This window comes from Anneissia japonica, unplaced genomic scaffold, assembly GCF_011630105.1.
Source record: "Anneissia japonica isolate Jap-2015-1 unplaced genomic scaffold, ASM1163010v1 scaffold24_len2511860_cov200, whole genome shotgun sequence".
NCBI lineage: Eukaryota > Metazoa > Echinodermata > Crinoidea > Comatulida > Comatulidae > Anneissia > Anneissia japonica.
The window spans coordinates 1,228,198-1,246,637 of NW_022730786.1; the positions used below are offsets into that span (position 1 = coordinate 1,228,198).

General features: G+C 34.9%; 2 protein-coding genes and 1 non-coding gene across 3 annotated transcripts in view; 1 reads left to right on the forward strand and 2 right to left on the reverse strand.

Annotated features, from left to right (window-relative positions):
- Positions 1-6,209: 6,209 nt before the first annotated feature.
- Positions 6,210-11,997, reverse strand: LOC117115130 (muscarinic acetylcholine receptor M3-like). Its single transcript, XM_033258818.1, has 2 exons — positions 10,987-11,997; positions 6,210-6,999 (listed from the first exon to the last, which is right to left on the reverse strand). Exons 1-2 carry the CDS (start codon positions 11,869-11,871, stop codon positions 6,622-6,624), a joined length of 1,263 nt encoding a protein of 420 aa, XP_033114709.1. The 5' UTR covers positions 11,872-11,997; the 3' UTR covers positions 6,210-6,621.
- Positions 11,998-15,837: 3,840 nt separating this feature from the next.
- Trnal-caa lies at positions 15,838-15,955 on the reverse strand. Its single transcript has 2 exons — positions 15,918-15,955; positions 15,838-15,883 (listed from the first exon to the last, which is right to left on the reverse strand). It is a non-coding gene; the product is annotated as a tRNA-Leu (tRNA).
- A 363-nt stretch (positions 15,956-16,318) lies between these two features.
- The window catches only part of LOC117115039 (pseudouridylate synthase 7 homolog), a gene marked incomplete in the record, with an annotated part of 54,801 nt that continues 52,679 nt past the window's right edge, over positions 16,319-18,440 (forward strand). The window contains 1 exon segment of the mRNA XM_033258686.1: positions 16,319-16,448.

Here is an 18,440-nt window from a genome sequence, read left to right on the forward strand (position 1 = left end):
TGGAGAATGTTGTTCCAAAGATGTTAGTGAAAGGAATTTCCCAGGAAAGTATTGACAAAATACTCATCGACAACCCAAGATCATGGCTCACTTATTTCTAAATTAAACTTATAAATTTATACTAAAGAGGAAAATATTTCATTAGCTCATTGTCATTGTATTTGTTTACTACAAGAACAACCAGGACAATCCTGACACAGGAAATGGTTAAAAAAAATGTTTTTCTAATGATAGAGGTCAGTATTAATGATGATTATTATCTAGAGGCTTGATTTTTGTGCTGATGAACCTACATATATTATGTATTATATTTGTGCAAAGACGTAACTCATCCGTAACCGTACTACATTCTCTGCACAAGGTAGATTCGGCCCAAATTGCATCCTAGAATCCAGAGGACAATGAGAACTCGATATTCTCGCATCCGCAGTGTTTCCACAGCACTTATCATTTTCTTAAAAATTCCCTTCAAATACCTCCAAATCATGCAACATTATGGACAACAATGCAATGTGTTCAACATCAAAACATCTATTTTGTTGACCATCAGGTGAACCCCTTTTTTGAGCCGGACATGGATAGGCCTAGGCCAAGAATGAAATCGTTCAGTACTATTTCACTCTGGGAAATGTACTATCACAATGAGGTTTCATTGTAGGGATTGAAAAGAAGACTAAAAAGAATGCTAGCTTTGTTTGGTGTGCTTTACACGATAATCTAAGAATGATAGGAAGGGATAGGCCTAGTCCCAGCCAGGCTCTGCCGTCGAGTGCAGGCGTTTCAAGCTTTTTTTTCCTTCTTTTAATACTTATTATACATGAAAAATTAACTCGCTTTTTATTATGAAGTGTTTGATACTATAGAGAAATATCAAAGTGGCTGTTTTCCGATAAGTTATCGGATAATAAGTGCTACGGAAACACGGCCTTAGTGACGTCATTACATTCTAGGTCCTACTGTCATTGTGCAATTGAAAAGCTCCCTAATAAATAAAAATAAATAAATAAAAACATACACATAATATAATACTGTTTAGGCAATGTGAAATGGATGCATAAACATACACATCAAATACACTACAGAAACATATGCCTGTGGAAATTATTAGCAGGATGATTTAAAATATTTGTTCATTGTTCCCATGCATCTTTTAGATATTCTTTGATACATTTATCGAAAATTAAACCAAGAGTGGAATTTGTGGAGAAAATATCATCAAGCAAATAATGAAATTTTAGATCTTGGTGAACCATTGGAGAAATTTCCCCAATATTCATGTAAATTATTTTTGAATAGAGCAATTTTAATTTCATCGAAGGACTTAGCCCTAATATTATAAAATTGTGGGCATTCTAATAGAAAGTGCTCTATATTTTCCACCGAGTTGCAGTTACATAGTTTGAAAAAAACCTGTGCATTCATCATACCAAGTACTTTTCCTACCTTCGTAAGCTAAAAAGCTAAGCAGTTAGACCTTGCTTTAAACTTACCACTGACTCTCTTTGAAGTTAGTTTTATCACATAGATATGTTTCAAAAAATGGTTTGTTTTTATATCTGAGATATTCTTTTAACGTTGATTTCTTACAAGCTCTTCCAAACCATTCATTATCATCATTTATACAATTTATGAGTTTAAAATTCATGGTTTAAGTCATGCTTCGAAAAAAGCTGCTTAATGAAATTTAACCATTTCCCTTTCATTTTATTTTCATTATGCATAATCGCTTTTAAGAGTAATCGAGGCCACCTGTCATCGTCAGAATTTTTCAACCGGTTGAAATATTTAATTTTAAAATTATTGTGTATACTGGCAATTGTGTAGCATCCTAGATCTACATTATAATGCTTATTTAGCCACATATCTAGGTGCTCTTAAAAATTGTCTTTGCCATTTCATACTGAAGATTTTCAATTTTGTCGGTTAAGGATTTACACCCATTAAGCTAAATGGAGCAACCATAATTGATGGTAGGTAGACCGATTACTCTCCAAAGCAAACTCTGTTAAAGTTATCCTGATTGTAGATAATTGCCTTTCTAAATGCTATTATTAGCATAAATAGATCATAATGATGGTTTTTATATGAACCATTGCTAAAGTTATCATGATGAATAGATCATGATAACTTATGTGAACGTGCCTATTGTATATTGCTAATTGTCTTCAAGGCCCTTCAAAACAATGTTCACCTACGTCATTAACCCCGCCATTAACCTTGTTTAATAGCACACTCCATTTTGGTCAAAAAATGTATTTCTTGTCTTGCTTTTCTTTACCTCCACATTCAAATTTTCCATCAACTCAAGTCATGTTACAACAAGAGAATTTGAGGTTGTTCATTCTCTTGTTATGCTTAGATTTTGGAATAATCTTCCAACTGACCTTAGGGATATTTCAGATCATAATCATTTTAAACGTGCACTCAAGACTTGCTTGTTTGCCTAACTGTCACACTCTTCTGCATTTTCCTTTTTGTGTTTCATTATTGTAGTCTCTATTATTTGGTCTTTGTTTGTAAGACTGTATTATTGTGATGTATGGGGTTCCTGAATGACGACCAATTTAATGCCTGCCAATTTTTCCCTAAATAATTGAGGCTTGGCTTGCGCTTCATAACCGCAAGGGAAAGGCGCAATATAAATACCCAGTACCAGTAAATCGGTACTTATTCATTCATTACACTTAAGTTGTGGTACACCCTGCTCTTAAGTCTCCCTGTGTCCGTCTAAAGGGTGGCACTCCTTCTCATTCTATCATTTCAGTTCTCCTCTTCACTTAATCTGCGTTTTGTGTAATTTTATAATCTCTTATTTCTGCATAATAATTTAAAAGTATGTAGACAATTATTTGCAAGTTTTTTCTTTTGGAAAATAGAAGAAGTATGCGTGAATCCCTACAGACTCGCTGATTCAATTATGTTGTCCTGGCAGGCTCCTATCTTTTAGAAGCAAAACAGTGTGTAAACACTAGCACAAATTCCGGCAATAGGAAAATCGTGGAATGTAAAATGATGTCACGATTATTATTAATGGTTACATAATGAATACAATTAAAATGTAATTAGTGCATATTGTACACATATACAGTAAAACAGTATTTTTGTAGAGTAGGTCTTCTATGAAAACCAAATATCTTAGCTGCAACATTTCAGAATTAAGAAATTAATACACACTGTGATGGTTGTTTGATACTGACAATTGGAAATGGTGTATAGATTTGTATTTTATAATTTTATATCATTCTATTTTAAATAGTCAATGATGAAAGTGAAATTATGTCCTTCCATACGAAAATGAAATAAATATATGAAATATTGAATTTGAAGTATCATTTTGTCATAAATGTCATACAGATTGATTCTTAGGATCCAATCATGGAATTGACTTGAAAGTATTTGAAGATGGACGATTACACAGCGCATCTATTAAAATGTTTTTGCAAGCATTTTAATTAAATTCTGTCCCAAATAAATAATTCATTCATTCATTCTCATGGTATATATTTTATTCAAAATTTCACAAACATTCAATATTAAATAAGACTTTCCAAATATAACATTGTAGTAAGAACCAAATTGTGTTAAACAAGCCAAAAAAATCGCATTAAAAAACCAATACCGGTACTTAAAAGGCGAAAATGTACTGGACAATGCATTCATGTTTTCTTTCTTCAACCTCCTCTGTCTATACTTCCAGTATCAAATTTGAACAAGACAATCGCAATAGATTTCAATATTATAATAGAACAAGAAAAATACATCTTAGGGTTGAAAAATTTGCAACAGAATTTTCTTAAGGTCCCTGTATGAACATACTAAAAGTCGAGGAAAACCCACATAGGTTAAGTGCATTTTTTTTTTCAAAATGGCTACTTTTAACCAAAAATTTTTTTTCTTAAAAACTTGATCGAATTTGTCTTTTCAATATATTTCAGCACATTTTTTTTTCTTCTAAGATTATGTACAAATCCTAAAATTGTTCTGGTGCATGGAGGTACACTTATTTAATGTGGGTATCGTGAATTTCAAGATGGGTGCCACAAATACGACGACACATTTAATGGTGTGTGCTACAGTGCAATATTGGACTGTGATATGGAGGCTTCGGAAAAAAGCACCAACTTCAAACTACCCAATCAGAAAGGTGTTAGGAGTGCGGCGTGTTGTCAGGCCCGTAGCGTGACTTGATGTGTGGGAGGTTCGTTTCATTGGAAAGTGGCTTGTATGATCTCCGAAACTCTGGAGATTGTAAATATATCTACGAATATAAAGTTTTCGTTTTTAAATGCGGACCCCTCCCCCGCTATGTGGGTTTCCCCCCCCCCCTGACGCTATGTGTGTGGCCCGCCCAGCAACGTTGGCTAGAAAACACCTTGTTTTTTACGGCCTGACACCGATCATATGTAAAAAGTAATATTAAAACTGGGAATAAAGTGGTGTAAAAGCAGTGCTTGGAGGTTTTTTAGAATTAAGCGCACTGGAAAGGAAAGATAAAAGTTTGGGGGTCCCTCAGTGTTAAATCAGAAATTAATTTGTCCTTCTGACCGATGTTTATGCCCACCCCTGAATTGCAGTATATCCAAGGTGGCGGGGCTTAGCGGCGCGGCGAAAAGGTCCATTAAGTTGTTAACTAATTTATAGATTTTCAAAATTTTTAATTTTCATTGACTACCACGGAAGTATTTATAACCTGAATGGAATCAAAAATTGTTTCTCGTTTTAAATTCAAATTTAAATCTTATAACTTAAATGTCACAGTGGCGTGCCTTAGTGTGAGGATCGTTATACGGATGACAAAAATGCCAAATTGGTACAGACATTATGGGTATACAGTTAATGTAAAGGAAAAGGCACTATATAAATACCAAGTACGGTAACAAAAATAACATGTTGTCTTGTCCCATAAAAACACACATGCTTGCGTTCGCTACATCATCATTTTGTGCGACCTTATCCAAAGGCAGGTTCATTCATGTAGGGCCTATTGAATTTATTAACTCACTACAGACAGCATAACATTACATTTTTAGGAATTTAATTTTTGTTTTAATTAAGTTGCTTTTATTTTCTTTTTCCCCGTGTTTTTTTTTTCGTGTTGCTTTCTAGAACCATGCAGAATACGGTACGTCACACTAAATTCCAAAGTCAACATTGATTCTCTTGCAAATTTAAAATAACAGATTATGCTATTAATAATGCGCTTTATATTGTTATTTTTAGCGTATATGTTTATCAATTTAAGAAAAACATACAATATAGAATACATCTATAGTTGCCGGATATGTGTCAGGTATCACTGATTACTTACAAAAATAATAGCATACTTCGGCCTAAATAAAATAAATAAATAATTTTCTATTTGAAAATGACATTTGAACGTCCTTGAAAAAATCATTTTTTGCAAGTATTTATAGGAACGTACTGAGTATTCGGTACAATAACACGTCAGGTAGGGCACCATTGCATACATAGCCATAACATTCTGTATGCAAGGTACGTATCTATTGAACCTTGCATATACGGCTGGTGGTGTGTAGCTTAAACAAGTTTAAATAACATAGAAAACGAAACATCATCTGGTATAACCCTCCATTGAGCAAAGGCGAAACTTGGTTAAAAACACTTTAATGTAGGCAGCACACTTCACAAGCTATTCAACAAAAATGTCAAAGTTAGCTATAGCTGTTCTAGAAATATGGGGAACATCAGTCCCATCAACGGCATAATTCTTCGCACCAAACCACAAGAACATGCAACAGCCGACAGTGGCGTTTCTACTGGGGGGGGGGGAATCACTCCCCCAGATAGGCCTATTATTTCAAGCTGGACATTTGAAATCTATTGAAAAGGTTCAGAGAAAAGCAACTCGTATGAGCATCCCAAATGAACTCAGATCTGTGTTAAGCTATGAGGAGAGATTAGTTAAATTTAACTTGATCTTTATGAAGGCTAGATACGATTTCATTCTTGTAGCTTTTGTTTGTAAATGCCTTTATCATGTGTATGATTTAAACTGTTTGGAATTTGTTAAGATCAACACAAGACACTCTGATGATTTGCGTTTTAGGCATGCCTTTGCCCCTGTCTCTTATACACATCTAGATGTGTATAAGAGACAGTATATATATATTACAAATATATAATAATAGGAATATCATGTAATAATCGTAGTTCATCAACGACTAGTAACTTTATTTCGGTTGCATGAAAAAAAATGTGTCTCTGGCGGGATTCCAACCTGCAACCTCTTGTTGTCGAGGCAAGTATCATAAAATTAGTTTACAGACTCTATAAAATGTATACTGGTAGATCTAACCATCAGACAGTCTCTCATACAACTGAGACATTCGTCACACTTCGATGGTTAAGGAGGAGCTGTCAAGGCGAGTATCATACCTTTAGTCCACAGAAACCCAAATGGTATACGCGCAGATCTAACCTCGTACAACTGAGACACGCTCGCACTTAGTGGAGCTGCGGAGGATTTTAAAAAATATATATGTTGTACAACTGATTTTTCTAAAACATAAAAAACCATATTTTAATGAGATACAGATAATACAGATTTTGTTTATATTTAAAAACTGGGGGAAAACCACACATTTTAGTGTGGACTAAACTTTAGGCACGATCTAACTTTTTAAAATATCTCGGAGTAAAGATTTCCTTTGCGGCAGTTCTTAGTGATTTGTTAGAGATGAAGTATGTGATTGGGTTGAGTAAGCTGTTACAGAAAGCCATCCATTTCAGGTACGTTACAGGAATGCTGTAATTAAGTTCGTCGTGTCCGGTGTGGAAAAGAACGGTGAACAGAGTCAGACGAGCCCCGTATGGAAACCATGTGATGAAGTACACAATGACAATACATTTCAGAACTCGTATGCCGCGTCTCTCCGAAATTTTCGATGAACTTAGTCCTGCTTCACGTCGTTTAGCAAGCCTCTCGGACACTGTAACCACGCTGGACACTCGACTATCTATATCTACGTCTACTTCAATCTACAAAATACAAGATCGATTTTTTAACCAACTGTGAACACATTCACGTAACATTTTGGATTTCAGGAGGTACCGTACCCCCGTACCCTGGTAGGCTCAACAACAAAAGATAATAACATAATGAAAGACTGGCTTATTTTAATTTGATCTCTAGCTATGAAGGCTAAATTTGAATATATTTTAATTTTGTTTATATTCAAATGTTTTTATTGTTTATACGACTTTGAATGTCACAAATTTGTTAAGATCAACACAAGACATGGCCGGCGGAACCGGAGAGCCACTTTTTGACAACAAATATATTATGTCTGGAGATTTTTGTATGATCGGAAAGAAATGCAAGAAAAGAAAGAAGGAAGGAGGAGAAGGAGGGGAAAGAGAATGTTTATCCAGTCCCAGACCGAGTTACATTTTCTCGCAATTCACATTGGCGGATCTGGGGAAGGGGGTCATGGGTCCTGACCCTTCCCTTGGGAACAAAAAAAAGGGGAAAAAAGAATTCTAGACCTACCTTTTCAGGACCCGTGAGCTGTTTTTTTTTTGTTTTTTTTTTACATGTTACATGTTACAATAAGAAAATTAGAATTTTGAAGAACATGAAAGTCATTAAAACACAATTCAAATGTCGGGAAAGCTCATTCATCTAGGAATAAAATTTATTTTTGAAATTTATCGATTCGTAGAAAAAAGAATACGCATGTAACTACTCATTTATTTATGTATGTATACACACATAAAATAAAAAATGAGACCGTCTTCAAGAGGGGAAAACCTTGAATTTTGAAGAACTTAAAAAGTCATTTAAAAGACATTTCCGAAGTCAGGAAAGCTTATTTCCCGCATTCTAGAAATCGAAATTTTCCCGGGGGAACCCGGACCCCCTTTTTGTGGGGGTTCATCGATTCATTGAATCATTTTCAAGAGGGGGAAATCTTGAATTTTGAAGAAATTAAAAGTAATTAAAAGAAACTTCAGAAGTCGGGAAAGCCCATTTCCCGCCTTCTAGGAATCAAAATTTTTTGGGGGGAACCCGGAAACCTTTTTCTTTGGGGTTCATTGATTCATTTAATTATTTTCAAGAGGTGGAAAACCTTTAATTTTTGAAGAAATTAAAAGTAATTAAAACACACCTCAGAAGTCGGGAAAGCTCATTTCCCGTCTTCTGGAATCAAAATTTTCCCGGGGGAGAACCTCCGGACCCCCTTTCTATTTAGGATTTATCGATTTATGAAAAAAAAAATTATATGCAACTACTCAATATTTTTTATGTGTATGTATACACACATAAGGCATATTTACTGTAATAACAAGTGGAAAAATTTACCTGACCGTTTTCAAGAGAGGGAACCTTGAATTTTGAAGAACTTAAAAGTAATTAAGACACCTCAGAAGTCGGAAAAGCTCATTTCCCGCCATTTAGGAATCAAAATTTTTCCCGGGGAGAACCCCCGGACCCCCTTTTCTTTGGAGCTCATCGATTCATTGAAAAGAGAATACGTATACAACTATTAATTTTTTTTAATGTATGTATACACACACAACCGGCCAATTTACTGTAATAAGAATGAGAAAGTTTACCTGACCGTTTTCAAGAGGGGGAAAACCTTGAATTTTGGAGAACAAAGTCATTCATCTAGATGTGTATAAGAGACAGACCACACATTTTAGAACCTAGCTACTTGAGAAGTTGGGAAAGCTCATTTCCCACCATTTAATCAACACTTTCCCGGGAAGAACCCGAACCTCCCTTTTCTCTTTGAGTTCATTGATTCATTAAAATAATTTTCAAGAGGGGAAAGCCTTGAATTTTTAAGAACTTAAAAGTAATTAAAAGACACCTCAGAAGTCGGAAAAGCTCATTTCCCGCCTTCTAAGAATCAAAATTTTCCCGGGGGAGGACCCCCGAACCCCCCCTTTCTTTTTGGGATTTATGGATTCATGGGAAAAAAAATCGTATGCAACTACTCAATTTTGTTTATGTATGTATCATAGCCGTCGGAAGCATTTTGCAAGTGTGTCCGGCCATTTTAATAAGAGTGGACATGGGTGGGTGGTAGGGTGCAACACATTTTTTTTTTCACCATGGTTGAAAAAATGGCTCCTCAGCCGGGAAATAGCACATGCATAATTTTAGAAAAATTAATGTCTTCACTTTTAATTTAAGGGTTACAATTTTTTATATTGGAAGTGGGCCTAATCAGGGCCGGCTTGGCCATTATTCCTTTGCCAAAATGTTATAATAGTTATTTTATATTATACCTCTAAACAATTTCAAAATCAATCTTAAATATTGAAATTAAGGATTGTCAATAAAGTTGAAATGTACATGGCAATACAATAAATTGTGTTATAGGCCTATATTACTTACACGTAGATATATTAGCCAATGCACTGTTTTGTGTATAGCGTTTTTTTTTTTCCCTATTGAATGACGATAAATGTTAGTCGCAATGTCAGTAATATTTTAATGGAAAGACAAAAAGGATTTTTAATTGGTGGTATGGAGGGAGACCTGTGATAGGATTGAGAAAAAGTGGTCCGCCCAAAGCCGGTGCGGCTGGTGCGGTTCCGACGGCCCTGTGTATACACACATAAGGCCTATCTGCTGTAATAACAATGGAAAAATTTAACTGACCGTTTTCAAGAGGGGAAAACGTTGAATTTTGAAGAACTTAAATTAAAGTCGGTAAAAGATACTTCAGAAGTCGGGAATTTTGAAGAACATAGTCATTAGACATCTAGCTCAAAAGTCGAGAAAGGTAATTTCCCACCATCTAGAAATCAAAATTTTCCAGGGGGAGGACCCCCGGATCCCCTTTCGTTTTTGGAAAAAATGTTTACCCCCACCCCCTAGGTTTGATTCCAGATCTGCATGATTCATATTCTCATTTATCTTATAAGTGGCCCCCCCCCCCACTTTGAAAAACGTTCCGCCGGCCCTGCAAGACACTCAGATGACTTGCTTTTCAGGCATGCCTTTGCCCTGACCAATGCATTTAAGTTTTCGACTTTTAATAATCTTTCCCATTCTTCGGGATAAGCTCCCATTGGAAGTCCGTGATGCAGCCCTTTTTTAATTTCAACTCTTTTAGTAAGCTGTTCAGAGAACACTATTATAACCATAAGTGATATTATTATCTTGCTTGAGCATGTCTGGATAACCGAGTCTTCTGGGTGTCTTCTTGTTTATTGTATCTGATTTTATTTTTGTATATAAAATTTATCTATTAAACAAATGTATAAAAAAACCCCAAAAAGTATAAATATATTTTTAATATAATAATGATGCTTTAAATGATGGTAATTGAAATGCTATTTTTTTTTCTTTATTGTAATTTAAAACTATATTTATAATAATAATAGGCCTATTAATAATAGATGGATTTATATAGCGCAGATAAACGAGGTCTCTATGCGCTCGGGACTAGATGTTGCACTTTTCAATAACTTTCTCCTCCCCTGAGAGTTGTTCTGTTTTGTTGTTCTCTGATCCCCATATCGCATGGAGACCCACCTCGACAGTAATTTATTTTACTTTTTGGTTATCCTGTCGGCCCTTGTGGAGAGTCAGAGACCAACATATTGATTACTGTATGAATATGTGTATGTATGATGATCCACGAGATGGATTAGACAGATTTCTGTTGAGTATGACTGTCTAAAACCCGACTGAAAATCACGGATCAAATCATTGTTTTTCAAGTGAGTAATAAGTTGCCGTAAACAGCTTTCTCTAAAATTTTAGATGTTACCGGTACTGTAACTTTAATTAAATGGGAAAGATTATTTTTAATCTTTCACGGACTCTTGTTCACGTGCCCAAGATGTATATTAAATTTTACAGACAGATTTTGTAGGTATAGCAGAAGTTTTAATCCTCATAATTTCTTCTTGATAAGTTTGCATACTTACTATATATTCGTTAGTCAAAAACTTAGGAGAGTATTTTTGGTGAAAAAAAATCAAAATTCAACAACTATTACTAACCTCATCTATAAAGGTTGGATTGACATTGCCTTCCCGCGTCTTCATATCGCAGTGTTTCTGTTGAGTATCATCTTCGATTTCAATTTCCAACGTAGAACTAGACCTACTGATAATCTTCATCTCTGTGTCAGAAATTACTTTCATCTTCTTCGTGGTAATACTGGGAGAACACATTAGTTTTTGTCGCCCTGGCCTACTCTTAATTGCCTTATACACGCGGTACGTGGAGACGCTTATTAAGATCATTGGCATCCAGAAGTACAGAAGAACATTTATGGTGTTGTTGTACACATTCACATATTGAAGCCCGTAACAGTACGATTTTATAAAACGACTTTCGTGATCCAGAAGTCCCCAGACTGTCTGAAGTGGAATCCAAATAACAAACGCCAAAATCCAAGTTGAAATACATATTTTGGCGACACGCATTATCTCCCTATGTACTCTATATTGGATAGGATTTGTGATGGCCTTATGACGGTCGTTAGCCATTGCCACCACCGTAAATACCGACACCTGTAGCAGCGAATGTTCCAAACCAACTTTAATCTTACAAAGTTCGTAGCTTTGGTTCCACGAGTGTCTAAAAAAAATAATGTTAATAGGCATCACTAGGAGACTCACCAACAAGTCACTGATAGCGAGATTTATAATATAGGCATTTTCGTAGGTACGTAACTTACGGTTTAGAGCGTAAACAAGGAGGACCAATCCATTAGCTGAAGTTGAAATGATCGCTATTGATAAGAAGCAGATGATTCGAATTAGAGAATGCTCATTGGTAAGGGATGGTGGGTATATGTCTGATTCTGAGATATAATCATCATCGGAATAATTCAGAGATGAGTCTGAGTCTTTGTACACGAAACTTAAGTTTGCTTCCATTCCACCTGTTACCACCTATGTGATTTTTGATACGTCGGACACTATATACAGCCTTGTAATAAGCAAATAGTTTGCCATGTTAACATTTATATAGTATAAGCCATAATGAAAACGCATTAGACATTTGTAAACCAATCGCTGCTAATTTTGTGGCTGTCATCTTGATGCATCAACGTACTGATTAATTATGGTTGTACCCTTGAACGATTTATCAGTGTTTTGTTGCTGGATATGTTTTCTTTTGTCATTGCATTACAGTATTAGAGAACCATCAATTAAAATGACGTCTGTTATGCCAAGGGTGCACGGAGTCGAAATAAATTAAAAACTAGAGTTCACTCCATATATGTAGGCCTAATACCTTCTCCCTGTATCACCCACTAACGTAATAATTAACCACTAATGTAATATTAACCACTAACGTAATCAAAATCAACCACTAACGTAACATTAACCACTAATGTAATAAAAATCAAACCACTAACGTAATAAAGTCATTAACCACTAACGTAAGAACTCTTTAACCATTAACGTCAACATTTACAACTTGGTATAATTCTATTTCCACTTTATAGCATTCCAAATTGAGTAACTTTATGGAGAAAATGTAAAAATATCAAAAAAAGTATCAATCGAGTTTAAAGTTTACAGTATTGTCTATACAATGGCTCGTGTGCACCATAAAGAACCTAGTACATCCTTCGAGACGAGTAGGGGGATACCCCGGTGTCCTGGAACAGACAGCCCCTGTGGGGGACGACGAGAGTTGCTGGGTTACCGGGTGCACTGACACGAAGGGACCCTTAGGGGCGAAGAAAGTCTTTGATCGAGTTCCTAGTCCACATATGAAGTGCCCCGAGCATCTTATGTTAGATGGATATGTGTGCTTTATAAAACGACATTATTATTATTATTAGTATTGTATTAAAATGTATTTTGTTATCTTTAGATTGAAGTTAATGAAACAAATTTCCAACATCAAAATTAGTCCAACTGGAATTAAAGATATTATAGGCCTACTCAAAACAGATTTTAAATAATCTAATGTTAAAAGTTATTACTAAAAATAGCGTTTCATTGAGAAGGTTATTAATAATTTTAATATCTAATTGATAATAAACTGGAGATAATCTGATCATCTTACAATGTACAATTTATTAAATTACGTTTAAAGAATTAATTAAATAATAGGCCTTGTCCTATAGGCCTACCCATATAAACTGGATCTTAGTTCTGGAATTATATCTCATTATTGAAAACAATATATTTTTGCACTAATGGCGTTTCACACTTTACTTTTTCTGGGTTTAGGAACTGGTCAAACAGACTTTTTGCTCTAAGATTTTGTGGTGTAAACGGTTTTGATTGGCTAATCGCATGATTTAATTGAATAAAATTTGGCTAAACGATTCTTAAATTAAACTGTACTATTAAGATCAAGTATCGTACGCCGCTACGCGAAAAATAAAAACTGTTTGATTGAATTAGTGACCTGCCCATTTAGCCAAATAGTCACGGAGCCCGTAAACAAATACTGAGTATATTTATAATGTTCAATGTTTTTTCCACTGGGTTCAAATGCAGAATTGTTATGACTTGACCTTGGCAGATGAACTTTGTTATTTAATTTTCTAAATAATTTAGCCAAAAAATATAGGTCTAGATTTAAAATGTCATGCATCTTTCCAGTAAAATGTGGGCTCAATTGAATCATTTTTTATGACTTGACCGATAAACTTTTACATTTCATCTTAAAATTGTTTTATTATGATTTAGAATATTTTATGGATCATTGCAGTGAAATTTGGGTGCAATTGGGGCATGTTGATAATCTGACCCTTGGCACGTGGATGGCCTTTGAGTAGTAGTAAAAATCACTTTATTTGCCAATACATTAACATTCATCAGTACAAAAATAAAAAAAACAAAACTTTAAAAAATTGGCAAAGAAAGGAACAGAAAAGAAAACCTAGGTCTTGCCTTTAAATTGGGACAAGCAAGGGAAATGAAGATAGAACACAGTTGAGATGAGATATGGTGGGTCGATCCACATGCTGTCTCTTATACACATCTTCCCCAGACTGTCTGAAGTGGAATCCAAATAACAAACGCCAAAATCCAAGTTGAAATACATATTTTGGCGACACGCATTATCTCCCTATGTACTCTATATTGGATAGGATTTGTGATGGCCTTATGACGGTCGTTAGCCATTGCCACCACCGTAAATACCGACACCTGTAGCAGCGAATGTTCCAAACCAACTTTAATCTTACAAAGTTCGTAGCTTTGGTTATAGGGATTCAAATTAGAGACCAAAGCTGATAAAGACCACTAAAACCCCGGTCCCGAAAATGATCTTTAATTGGTGGTATGGAGGGAGACATGTAATAGGGTTGAGTAAAAGTGGTGCGATCAGTGCGGTTCCGATGGCCTTGTGGGAAATTTAGTATTTTCAATGCCCAATAATATTATGGCCTTGTTTTAATTGTGCGTCATAGGCCTACATTATTTCTTTTACGTTTAAATCTAACAATGTTTTATTTACATTGTGCTTTAAACATCTAGTCTATGTGTATGTCAAATAATGTATGAATATATTTTACTCGACCTTGATTTATTTACGAATCTTACGATTTCCGGCCATTTCCGGGGTAGGCCTACCATAATTATAAATTTTCTTGAACCCTCTATCTGTGAAACTGTGAAAATTTCTCCCTAGCCACCCCCTCTCCTCATTTCCTGAATCTCTCGCTGAAAAACCATGTAATACTGTTGATATTGCATCTCAAGAATCAATTAAAGACCTCGAATTATCAAAAATAATTCGAGGGGCTTCGTCCGCTCGATCCCAGCAGGAATCTGCGGCTCCTAGTCATTTTAGTCCACTCTCCACAAATTCGCACCCTCCCAATAAGAATCCTGCGTACAGGCTTGGTTCCTTAAATCAATGTGCACTCGACTAATTTTTTTTGTACTACTAACAAACAGAATAACACATTTACATTGACTAGGCTCGCAAACCTCACGTCCTCACAATGGATACATAATAGTCTTGAAGTGCTATTAAAAATATTCCTTTTAAATTTATACTTTGCCATCCAATCAAATATGTAATTTGAATGTAAAAGAAAAATAAAATTTATCATTTATTTAATCATTATATAGACCTTTACCTTTCAACTGATAACAATTAGAACAAGAACAAATTCTCTTAGCCAATTAATGGATATTTAAATAATAATACTATTTTCATTTCTCTTAACATTTTTAAACATAATGTTATCAAGCGAGCAGATCTGCTTTAAATGGGCGGGGGGGGGGGGGGGGAAACCATTCCATGAGACCACACCATCTTCAGATCTTCAGCCCCATCATGGAAAATTGGAGGAAATAGTACTCTCTAGATGACCGGAAATGACTCTCTTATATAGTAAAATTCATCATCACATCACATTTATAGTCAAAATGAAGCGCCAATAAATTTCTCATGATCTTTCATTAGCGATTTTCGACAACCATAGAGATCTAAATAATAAATAGGGCCTAATATGTGCGATGTATATAGTAAATTAACTTTGAAACGTTGTCTTTGATGTATTTAGTTTACTTACGTGAGTCCACACCCATCTCAGCCCCTGGTTGGGGCGGAGGCGCAAAATTTGGGTATAGTAAAAAAAAAAATAAAAGAAAGAAAGAAAGAAAAGAAAATAATAATTTGTCCTCAGTACTGTTTCATGATGTCATTATAATTTACTTCCAAGCAGGCGACCACATCTTTCTTATTATTTAGTTGGGTGCATTGCATTTTATAATAATTACCTGAATAGAATGGGGTAGATAAATAAAATAAACCAAAAAATTAACGATTATATTAAAAAAAACAAAAACAGAAAAAACTACCATTTAAGAAAAACCATTGATTTGTCGAAATGTTCAGAGCAAAATAATAATTTAAAAAAATTGTGTCAGAAGTGGGATTCGAACCCACGCCTCCATTCGGAGACCAGAATACCCTGTGCCTGCGATAACTGGCAAGGTTGAACCTTGAGTCTGGCGCCTTAGACCGCTCGGCCATCCTGACAACTGCTTCAAAATGCTGTAAATAAATTCTATATTCATTGGTTTACAGAACTATAATTAATATTTTGTAATTTATGTTATTATTAATCCAATAACAGTTAGAGAAACGATATTTAGACTTGATATACTTAGATGCATTTTAATTGGCTAAGATTCTGGCCGCACTTTACCACGATTTTTTTGCACCACTCCGGCAACCCAAATATGGGAATGAAACTAAACAATATTTAGAATAGGAGATCTACGATAGTCAAACTAAGTATTGTAAGACAAGTATTTTAATTTATGTAAAAAATGTATATGCATTTTAAATATTTATTTAAAATACTTATTGAAAGACGTGATTTATTTACCGATATATTTCATAGTGCATTTGAAAGTACTCTGCATGTTGGAAAATCCGAGGATCGCGAACAAAGATGTCGGCCACCAGGAAAAGTGTAGTGTAGTGATGTGATCGAAACATAGGCTTGATATTTGTGTGTGTTTTAAAGGTTATTGTTCTTTATATTTTAACATTGTCTGCTTTTATTAAATATATATCTTTGAATATGATTTTGTTTTTTAAACTGAATATAGGCCTTAGGCCTAGCTAAATTTACTTGATGAAAGCTACCTACCCTAGGCGGGTCTCTGGGCCTAGCTAGGCTAGTAGTAGTAGGCCCCCTAGGCCTAGTCCTAAACTAGCTAGGCCTAGATGGTACTGCCACCGGTGTAGGGCTTGGGTAGGGAGAGCTAGGGCCTAGAGTCTCTGAGAGGTAGTAGTAGTAGGCTCTAGACCTTGCTAGGCTACATTTTTAGGGCTTACCCACACTAGGCAAAAACCGAGAAATGATTGCTGAAGCTTGTTCCATCCATGATTTTATTGTGCCAGCAAAGTAAGCCATACTGTATGTAAGTGTAAAGCTGAAGTATTTAAATGTTGTCTTTTTTTTATTGCTGTATTTCATGACTACATGTAATTCAGCAGTTTATGAAGTTGAGAATAAACGTTTGTAGGCCTAGTTGCGCGGATGGTACATAAAAAACTAGCTCAACTTTGTGTGGAAAATCACTAGAAAAATAGGTGCACAGAATTATAACTAATGTGTGATAATACATGTTTATATATGAAGAGATAGGTCAAGGCCTAGGCCTAATTTTAAGTAAAATCTGAGCAGAAATCGGTGCTTTTTTAAAAAAAATGGGTGGACTGATTTCTTAGGCCTAATTTTTGCACAGGCCCTATTTTACAGTCTGGCAAGTAAGTAGGCAAAAACTGTAATAAATTGATTTGGACTTGTTAGTAAAAATATTAGTTTTCAATTCAAGCAATACAGGTATCCTATTAAAAAATTGTAACCATGATGCTTCCTCATCTGAATTCACCAAATGTTAGATCCAAAAACATGAAGGCCATCATCCATTTCAGCTGTGAACCAGTTTGGCTTCAATGTATTATAACACCCAGAAAGTCAGGAAATAAAACAAGTTTTGTTTGTCATATTAATATATATGCTATGGTTACATTATAAATAAATAGGCTTGAGAATTTTAAGTTTGTTAAACTTTTCATTTCTTTAATTTCTGGCCTATGCATTGTTGAATTGACATAAATAAAACATGTTGTTTTCCTTTCCCACAGTCTTATTATTACTTTTAAGTGAATGCCCAGGCTAAAAATTTTATGTTATAAGAACCAAAATAATATTTTTTTTTTGCTTAGCAGATACATCGAGGACTAGGCCCAACTCACAATGTTGTGGAAAAATATTACTGTAGCTTCAAAAAAGCAAAAACCTTAACTAGAATTTTACTTTGAGAAATTTGAGGGGTTGTTTTGTTTGTAGGATTTGGAATTTTAAGAAAGGACAAGTATACAGTATACTTTCTTAAAATCCCATGAAGTTAAATTCAAAAGATATAGACCAGTCATTATTGTGCACTCAGCTTACAGTATACAGTACATGGGGAGTTGACATGTCATAAAAACTATTTTAACTTTATAGAAATGGCTAATCTAAAGGAAAATTTTCAACACTATATGCCTAATTCAATCTTTTCTCCACTGAAAGTCAGCTGAGTTCTTCATGCCCTTTGCTTTCGCTCGGGGAAATGAGGTGGAACGTGAAACGGCATGTAAGTTAGGAGGTGGGTTTATGCCCAAAGTGGGCTTATACTAGAGAAACTACTAGAACCTAACCATTTAAAATGACCCTGATGACCTTGGGAAAAAGTATACTAGTCAGATATTGAAAAGTTAAATCTAATATTTAGTTACTCTCAAATGTGCTTGTAGAAGGAATGTACAATGTAATGATTCATTTGAAAAAAATATATAATTATAATATTTATCATTATATTTTGAATTATATACTTTGTCCAAGGTAATTTAACAAAAGGACGCACATCTCCGCTCTCGAACATAGCGCGTGCGTACAGTCCTTTGATCTTTACTGTGGCATCGACAATCCGATACTAGTTGCGAGTACAGCCGTCAATTATTA

Bases quoted from the DNA above. Each gene is read 5' to 3' on its own strand.
- LOC117115130 (XM_033258818.1), bottom strand. From the start codon at position 11,871: ATGGAAGCAAACTTAAGTTTCGTGTACAAAGACTCAGACTCATCTCTG. The intron at 7,000-10,986 runs GTTAGTAATAGT...TGTATTTTGTAG, and splicing joins ATCCAACCTTTATAGATGAG to ATTGAAGTAGACGTAGATAT.